Consider the following 10,000-nt stretch of genomic DNA (forward strand, 5'->3'; position numbering starts at 1 on the left):
TAGTAGTAGTAGTAGTAGTTGAGTAGTAGTAGTAGTTTAGTAACAGTAGTAGTATTAGTGGTGGTGATAGTATTAGCAGTAGTAGGCAGTAGTGGTTGTAGTCTAAACTGAATAATGTTTCTTTTCGTTACCTGTAATTAACTGTAACTTTACCTGTACGTACTCACCTTGTTTTCCTGCCAATCATGAAGCGCCAAGAGCATTTGCACCTTTTAACCTGCACACTACTTGCAAATACCATTAACTTGTACCTACCTGAGTTGCCTTCTTTACCTGTGCCTTTAACTCGACTCACCTTGCCTCCTTGTAAATCAATAAACACTTGGATAATCCTGCATTTCATCAATTTCACATTTGCATTTGAAACCATCGTATTACAAGGCACTTCATGCCTGATTCCCGACCTTTGCTGCTTTCATTCCTCGCTCATACTTCCCCGTAACACTTAAAACTCTCCTTGCTCCCACGTTCACCTGCACTTTGTTTCGTTCTCCAAACCCAGGCAATATATCCCAGCGAAATAAAATGTATCGCTGAAGCTATGAATAAACCTCATACTCAAACAGATAAGAGAGGTGGAAATACTTCACCTCAAACCTCGCTCGCCTCACACATCCGCCTCTTGGTAACCAGTCTGCAGCAGTTTTGTAGGTTCGAATGTATGCAACTTTATACACGAACCCTTTCCTTATTTCACCCAAATAAAGATCAAAGTAATCTTTTACACTCGTATCGGTTTAGGTAGTTTACAGTTTCCCTTTGTGACGTGATATGACGTGTTGCAGTTTCACTTCCGACACGTAATGGTTTCCCTTGTGCCGAGGTGCAGCATTTGTTCAGGCAGGGCCACTTGTTTGCCTTCTTATGAGGCGACGTGTTGCTATATGAGGTAAAGTAAGACACAGTTCCCCCTTGTGACTTGACGTGACGAGGCTCAGTACAGGCGAGGCGCGTCTCGTCAACGTGAGTCAGTGGAGCCAATCAGACCTGATTTAAGGAATTCGAAAATTGGAAGCAAGGGCAAAACTGCAACAATTTGTAGACTCAGCAAAACATTGGAGCCACGGAGCGTCAGGTGCAGAGTGGGAACAACTACTAATTGGCACCACTGTGTTTTCCCAGACGTGTGTATTTTGTGGATTTTTTTTTACACTTTTTTTTTATGTCCGCGTGTTTTTTTACTGAATATTTATACCTGGAGTGTTGTTGGCGTCATGTTAAAGTGTTATTCTTCAAGGACTTTAAACACATCACGGCGCACATCACGTATGAATGTACTGTATGTACTACACTGGGCCTTCAGGTAACATCAAGTGCGGCACATCCTCTTTATTATACATAATGATGAAGATGTTCATGTCGCCTCGGCTCAACACAAAAGGTTAAATTCTGATTACATGAATTAACAAAGGATGAACTTATATTCCTGGTAATATATTTCCTTAGTGTATTTGATTTTCTTTTGGACCTTTGTCATTTGATCGCGTTGCTGCCACATGTTTGATTCAACCTGCTGTCACCATTACTAAACCCTTAACAACCAGCTGTCACCATTACTAAACCCTTAACAACCTGGTCACCATTACTAAACCCTTAACAACCTATTGATCCCTAACAACACACAACTGCTTTACTACACTTCCCGTAATTCATTTGAGAGAGAAAAATAGAATACACTCCACATCACAGAATTCTTTACGCGCGTGCATACAGTTTTACCACATATAGCTAGAGAGGGGATAAGGGGCGACATGACTAACGAAGTACTAATTAGCTGGGCCTTATAAAGATATGATGGCGGATAACTAGTTTTGTATATCACGTTACGGTGCGTCAGTGGCGGTGCTCGTACACACTTGACGGTAACGAGCGGTTGTAATTCATCATTTGACCCCAGTAGTGTAGGCAACAGGCTGAGAGAGAGAGAGAGAGAGAGAGAGAGAGAGAGTGAGTTGTAGGGCGGAGCGTGGCAGTAATGACGTCAGCACCAGGAAGCTTATACATGAACCAATCGAGACTTCTTTAACACTTGTGAAGTTCTTCGTCCTCCTTGACGCCTCACCTGTCTGCTGCCGTGTGTGTCCCGCTCGATGGCAGGGACGCCGCAGACTTGCCATGTATTTCAGAAGTAGCCAAGAACGTTAACAAAGACTGACTTGCATGCATGACTGTGGACAACCTTTCGTCAGTTTATTCATTACGAACTATGTTCTGAAACACTTCTGCGCCGCATCTCCACTACGTTCAAAATAGTCTTAACAGTTGAAATTTCACTTTTTTTAGGCATTTTTATCATTCTAGCGACAAATGATCAAAATTTCTACCATATGAACAGGAACTTAAATCATAACAAAGGGGACAAGCGTTATTACAAAGGGGACATAGGGTTGAAAGCGAAGTTGTTATAGGATCAGCAGCGGTGACAGAACCAGAAATAAAGGGTTTAAGCTTGAGAAAATTCGGATTTAGGAAGGAAATGGAAAGAAACTGGTTCCCTAACAGAGTGGGAATGGAACGGACTCAGTGGCCATGTTGCTAGTGCTGAGTCAATAGGGAGCTTTAAAAGAAGATTAGATCAATTTATGGATGGGAATAATAGATGGAATTAGGTAACTTTGCTCATACAGGGGCTGCCACGTGTAGGTTTGACGGCCTACAGGATCTTTGTTTTTGGCATAGCGACACATACCTGCATTTCCTTAATTGATTTTTATACTAACCTGGTCCCTTCACGTGAGAGGCTTGGTAATGTTGCTTTGCCATACTCATTTCTATTAATAGCCGTGTAATTAGTAGCAGACACTTACCTGGTACCTGTAGGAGAGAGGCCCGCCCGTGATGTTGATGGGAGGATGGTGGTGACTGGTGCCGCCCAGGGTCAACACCACGCTGTGCCCAGTATTGTTGATTATCCCGCTCACCTGTGGGAGGAAAGATGCGTCCGGGTGAGCACACACTCGTTCATCATCACCACCTGGATATAGATGTTAAATGTAGCGGGAAGTTTCCTAATCATCTTGTTCTTGTGTCAGAGTTATGTAAGTTTATTCGCCTCAGGTTTGTAGCGCTCCTTTGATCTAACACATACTCGTAAATGACGGTGTGCATTGTGTTAGTGTGTTAGTGGGCAGAGGAAGAGTGGAGTTCCCATTTGATGTTTGTTCTTAGCAGGAGAGTCTCTTCTGACGCAGTACAAGAGAGCCAAGACTCATCTTCAGGCTGCAACACTCATGGAATCCCCTATAGAACACACCATCATAGCGTCATGTAACTGCTCTAAGTAACGCGATGGAACACACTGCATTCCACTCCCCAGGATAAAACACTACAACAAGAATATTGGAAAAATCATAAACGAAACACTCAGAAACTCCCAGTGGTTGGCCGCCAGATGGAGACAGTTCTGTTCAGCTCATGTTGAAGAGACGCTTTTATGCACCTCACTGATGTCACCACCTACAAGATCTACAGAACCTTCTTTACATCTTGAGGATAGCTTGGCGAGGCTGTCGTGACAAACTCATCGTCCTGCCTGCATGAATCCAAGCCAGTGTTTCTAACCGAGCCATCTCTCACTGACAAGATGCTGGAACTCCTGGAGACGAGAATGAAGACCTAAAGTAAAGCGAAGCACCAGCGCGTTACGCGGATTAAGTTCGCAGACGTCATCTCTTGCGCTGAAATTCGAGACCAGTATTATGAATCGTATCCTGCTGGTATAAGTTGACTCTTGATCCTACTACTGCCATCCAACAGCTGAACATTCTCTCAATTAACCCTTTGAAGTGATTATCCCCAAGTAGGTTGTTACGTACGGGACTGTGGCCTTGCCTCATCTGTGTCGTCTTATCTCGCAAACACACAGGGAATATCTCGCTGTGTAGGAAAATCCGCCGCAGTGATCATAACTTGCTGGGACGGCAATTGGAGGAACACAAATTTGTATAAAAAAATAAAATAAAAAATTCCATATCTATGTACATGGAGCCATAAGAAGGCACACGAGCACACGTATCCATGATTATTGGTTAATGCACATGTAATATTTCTCGTAATTCATGTGTTGTAGAGTGCGTACATACGCATATAAATGTACCTGCTGTGTTTATATGAAGCAAGAGATTATTCACCGTGATAGCAGACTCCCTTCCTCTGATGAATGTAAAAAAAATTTTCTCTCTCTCTCTCTCTCTCTCTCTCTCTCTCTCTCTCTCTCTCTCTCTCTCTCTCTCTTTCCATAAAATTGGTTCCCCGGTAACCAGTTGTACAAAAGCATTGGCGGCGAGTCATAATCAACAGTATTGATAGATCGGTATTTTTACATGCTTTTCCTCTCCACTCCTGAAAAAGAGAGAGAGGAAAAAAAGGAAGCTGCCACGTTGAGGTGAAATAAAAGCCGCACTGGTATTTCATCCCCGCCCTTCCCGCTGATTGGCTGCTGCTCGCTGACGTCATCGAGTAGAATTTGACTAATCAGTTGAGTGTCCGTCTGATTATGTTTATGTGTTTTCCTTTTTCTGGCCTTCTATTTTTATGCATTTATTTATGTTTTCATCTTTTGGTTTTCAGCGTGAATCCTACGTCAGGCAGCGCGGGGGCAGATGCTTTTTGTTGCCTGAGTAATTGGCGCGGCTTCGAGACGAGGCTTCGAGCTGGTGCTGCGTCTGAACCTTTTCATTCCATTGCCAGAAAAATATCAGCTTCTTAGATCTGAGAAGTCTACCAGTCATCCATCAGTAGGAAAAATATTTATATATCAGCCTCCATAAAAGACAGTAAAGTGCTGAGCGAAGACACGAAACATTTCTTAAGTGCTTAGCGAAACCTGCAAAATTCCTCTAGATCCCACCAGGCGGCGACACTGGGTAGTAAGTAAGCGTCTCTATGTATGTGTGCGTGTGTGTGTGGCGCGGTGTAGGTGTCAAGGTGTAAGGTGAAGCTCGGAATAACTGACCTGAAAAAAAGAGGACTCTGGGAAAGGGACATCAAGTGAGGTATCCGCCTTCCCACACCCGCCATGTATGAGGGGCGCGTGAGTCAAGCTGCTATTTCTGTGTTATGTTTTTTGCTTCCAGTGAGTAAGCATTGCCTCTTGCCTCGCCTCGCCTCGCCTCGCCGGGCTGGGCTAGCTTGGGTTGGTGTTGGTGGTGGTGTTGGTGGTGATGGTGTCCTCAGGGACGCATTCCCCACATTCATTGCTATTTCTGTCGTTCTTTTCCGAAGGTGTAACGCCATGTTATCGAGGGTAAAGACCGCTTATGCGATATATTTTTGGATCAGTTTGTGATCTTTTCATTTCGTTCTATTTTCATCCTCTGCTGTCCTCTATATCCCTCCTCTTCTTTATCCTCCTCCTCTTCCTCCTCCTACTCTTTCTCCTCCTCCTCCTCCTCCCGCAACGATTTGTGTGAAGAAAAATATTCACTAACTCAGGCAAGCGATCAATCAATTAACTAATCAAACAACCAGTCCGTCAGCTAATCAATCAATCAATCAATTCTTCTGTTTCATCACCACCACCACCTATACCACCACTACCGTCACCACCACCACCACAACCATCACTCCCCGTCGCACAAATCAGCATCGTCCAGTAGTAATTGTGCCCAGGAGATGTAGATGAAGATTACCATTGGATGAATTGGACCACCTGTGTAATCAATTAGTGCAGGTCCCTCTTCCGTCACACCTGGCTACACCTGTCCAATGGCGCGGCCTGGTATTTATCGTTGTTGCATTTATCTACCTGCGCTAATCACCTGTATCTACAGCCGCATTTTACCTGACTAAATACTGTACTTTATTGCCCTCCTTCCCCTATTGCCCCCCTTCCCCTCACCCTCTCCCCTCCCTCTCCGTTCCCACTCACCTTTATTTCAACACGTATTATTTCCATTTCATTCCAGGCTATAAGTTTCTTTGCGTGTATTATTTCTATTGATCTATGTTCGTGTTTTTGAAGTTTGTAGGTGCTTGTTTATTTGTCATTTATCTGGTATTTGTAGGACGCGGTTTAAGTGGAATTATCCATCACTTTGGCGTGTGTGTGTGTGTGTGTGTGTGTGTGTGTGTGTGTGTGTGTGTGTGTGTGTGTTCGTTTGTTTATATGTTTGTGTGTTTATTTAGCTGGTTCTTGTTTGTTTATGGTAATGAGAACATGTTTGGTCTTGGTAATGATGATTAGTTGAGGGGTGGTGCAGTACGGAGAGAGAGAGAGAGAGAGAGAGAGAGAGAGAGAGAGAGAAATCGGGGCCATGTGCAGTGTTTGGTTAGTTCAGGATTCATGACTTGAAAAGGCGTTTATTCTCTCTCTCTCTCTCTCTCTCTCTCTCTCAATACATAGGAAGTGAAGTTAAGGTCAGAAACATTCCGAACACAGAGAATAATGAACTAGACACACAAGTTGGCGGCGGCTGTAACTATCCGCATTCCATTGTCACAAACTGCAATTAAACCGACAAGTAATATCAGTTAGGAAAAGCAGACCCTGAATCTTAAGGCGGAGTGCGCTATCCTGCTCACTTTTACACACACACACACACACACACATACACACACACACTACTCCTCTTCCTCGATTCTGCGGCACTTGTTCCCTTGTTTCCTTTACTTAGACTCTCGGCAATTGTCGTAGCAGAAGTGTAGGTAAATTTAACACTCTATTGGTGTCTGATATCCACTTCACCCACTTGTAAAATTCTTCCTCTTCGCTGTTTTTTTGAGTCAGAGGTTGGTGTCATGTATGTTAGCGTCATTCAGTTTCTTCCCTGACTCGTGTCCTTGGCAGTTTTAACTCAATTTTATCTCGTTTTTTGTTTTACACTTGATTTTCTTCTCCCAACTGGTAAAGTCACGACCTCCATTGTTCTTTTGTATCTATAAACTAAAATACAGTGAAGTTTAGTGCTGATGGATGAAGGGACTTGTTATATTAATTTTTTTCACAATTCTGTAGAGTGTGATATTGCTATTTAGGAAAACTGTACACACACACACACTTACACACAAAAAAAAAAAGGTATCGTTACAGTGCTGTCTTTACGAGTTTTCCCCTGAACAGCCTGTTAGTCTCGGTAGGGTTGGTAAGCGTGCTCGACTTAAGTTCCGCCTGTGTTTCATGAAGCGTCACTGTAGCAGCTCAGATCGTATTGCTTCATTTACCGAGTGCTGCTTAGTTAGATTCAAGCAGGTGCGGCTGTACTGAACACATACACACATACACACAAGGATACAGGCGTGAGTGATCTGTTGATGTTTTTTTTTCTTTCTTTTACAAATGAATCCGTCCTTGGTGTCAGTTATCGTTGTGGATGTGTAACGATACTCTATTTTTGAGTCAGCGTACTTCCTCGGCTCGTCTGCCTTCGCCTCGCTAGTGAGCACCAGGCGGCGTGTGCTGGTAAGTGGCGGTGGGATGGCTGGGAGCACGAGTCGTTTTGCCGTGATGAATGTTACTCTCAGTTTACGACGAAAGTTTAACATGAATGAGCACGTATTTAGCACAGGAATAAGTACTTGACGGAGCGAGATAGTGGGGTACCATTGTTGTAGAGATGCAAAGGATGGGAGTCACAGAAGGTGCAAGGTTAACATGAATGAGCACGTGTTTAGCACAGGAATAAGTACTTGACGGAGTGAGATAGTGGGATAGCATTGTTGTAGAGATGCAAAGGATGGGAGTCACAGAAGGTGCAAGGCAAAGAAACAATTGGAGGAGACTAAAGATTTGTATATGGAGAAAAATAAGTACTTGAGTGTTATCGTGTGTGGGCATATGAGGGTTTCTAGGTGAAGAAGAGAGATAGGAATCACCCAGGAAGGCGTAAAGGACAGAAACAACAGGAGACCAGAAAACTTACATAAGGAGCAAATCTTTCAAGGGGAATAAGTACTGGAGTGTTGTCTAGCGTGGATGTATGAGGCTGTGTGGACGAAGAAGGGAGAGATAGAAGTCACAGAGGAAGGTAGAAAGGACAGAAACAACAGGAGACCAGAAAACTTAAATAAGGAGCAAATCTTTGAAGGGGAATAAGTACTGGAGTGTTATCTAGCGTGGGTGTATGAGGGTGTGTGGGGGATGAAGGGAGAGGTGTAAACTGTAGTGTAGGCTCGAGGCGGCGTGGTACTGATAAGATTACCTCGCCAATATTTTCTTCCTTAGTTTGAGCGTAACGAGGCAGCCTAATAGTAGCAAATAAAGGTGAAAGTGTCGTTAATCTCCGTCATAACAGAATGTTCCTCCCTCTTCGCCATTTTAGGAGTCTCTTGCTCTTCAAAATGTCCTAATCTAGACGAACTTTATTCAACTTAACCTGACTATGAATTCCACAGGACGCCGTACAGTTTCCTTCTTCCTTAACTTAACCCATTCAGTACCGGGACACATTTTTACCTTGATTTTTGAGTACGATTAGATGATTTTATTTACATTAGGAAGGGTCCACGTAGGTCAGAAGATTAATGGCTACAGTTTTCACTATTTTAACCTCCCATATGAGTTTCTGAAGCTGTATAAAATCACCATATAGTAACTAGAATGGATAATGGAAGGGCGTCATGGTACTGAAGGGGTTAAATCTGTGATCTGTAAATTGCCTCTTATAGATTTCCTTCGCTGCTTTAATTTGCACACTTCCTTAAGATTTATGTCCTTTGAAATTACTTTACTTCTACTTTTCAGATTCTTTTTTTATTTTCTTGGCTTATATTAGTTTTCGTGACATTTAATCTCCTTGCGTTATTTAAATATTCCAGAGGTGCTTCTTCCCTCTCACTGAATTACACTCCGCATCTTCTAAGCTCCTGTGTACTCTGTAGATTTATTTACACACATTAAATCATACTTCTTGCCCTATTAGAGTTCCCTGCAAGCGTCAAATTTCAGGCATACCTTAAGGTTTTCCATAACCCTTAAGTTTTCCTGCATCCTTTGAAATTTTCCTTCGTCCGTAAACTTAATTACATCTTTTAACCCCTTCAGTACTGAGACACATTTTAACCTTGAGATTTGTGTACGACTATGCCATTTTATTGACATTAGGGAGAGTCTATGGAGGTCAGAAGCTTAATGGCCACAGTCGTCACTATTTTAATCTCCAACGTAAGTTTCTAAAGCTGTTTAAAATCATCAAATAGAAAGCAGAGTGAATATGGAAACTCGGCATGGTACTGAAGGGGGTTAAATATTCCTGTCCACTAAGCTGTTCTAACATGCATAAAGTTTCCCTGAACACATTAAAATATTGTGAACCTTAACTTTTCCTGCATTCATTAATATTTCCCACTGCTATTTGAATTTTCCTCCGCCTCTTAAATCCCCTTGTGCTCATTTTATTTTCCCGTCACATTGTAGATTATAATTCCGCATAAAACAGTGCCAGACAGATTCTATAATGGGTTATTTGTACAAGGATTATATTCTGAGACACTTTGCTCTCTCACCACGACAATTTTCCAAGGCGGCAGAGACAGTTAGTCGAGTTCTTGAGTGTTTCTTTTGTTGATACGTATATTTCTTGTTAATTTGTCACTAGAATCTTACGAATACCCTTAGAAACGCTTTGCTCTCTCTCTCACCACAATCATTTTCTAAGTCCACAGATGATTACCTCGGTTTTAAAAGAGTGTTTCTCCTGTTGATAATGAAGAAATCTTAATCATGTCCTTTGGCTAAATCTATCGGTAAGGAGACTGGCAACTGAGTGGGTCTTATTTCTGTATATTTTTGTTGCCCTTGGCCAGTCCTCCTCTTTCTTAAAAAAACGCCCCCCCCAAAAAAAAATAACTAAAACCTCTTTGCTCTCTCACACGATTATTTTCCATGGCCAGAGACGTTTACATGGAGTATTCAATAGTTATTTCTCCTCTTAATAATGTAAAAGTCTTTCTTTCACTCGTTATCAAAATCACAAAAAAATAATCTCACAAACCCTTTGACTTCAACTAGGTAGAGACTCTGAAAGTGTTGAAGGTACGACGCAAAAAGTGTTTTAGAATATAG

General features: G+C 42.4%; 1 protein-coding gene across 1 annotated transcript in view; it reads right to left on the bottom strand.

The window, feature by feature from the left end:
- Window positions 1-10,000, bottom strand: part of LOC123498938 (carbonic anhydrase-related protein 10-like) — a 117,242-nt gene that overhangs the window by 18,315 nt on the left and 88,927 nt on the right. Inside the window, exon 4 of the mRNA XM_045246507.1 lies at window positions 2,808-2,921. Within this exon, the coding sequence (XP_045102442.1) occupies window positions 2,808-2,921 (114 nt within the window). The remainder of the gene's footprint in view (window positions 1-2,807; window positions 2,922-10,000) is intronic.

This window comes from Portunus trituberculatus, chromosome 48 (assembly GCF_017591435.1).
Source record: "Portunus trituberculatus isolate SZX2019 chromosome 48, ASM1759143v1, whole genome shotgun sequence".
In the NCBI taxonomy this organism is placed as follows: domain Eukaryota; kingdom Metazoa; phylum Arthropoda; class Malacostraca; order Decapoda; family Portunidae; genus Portunus; species Portunus trituberculatus.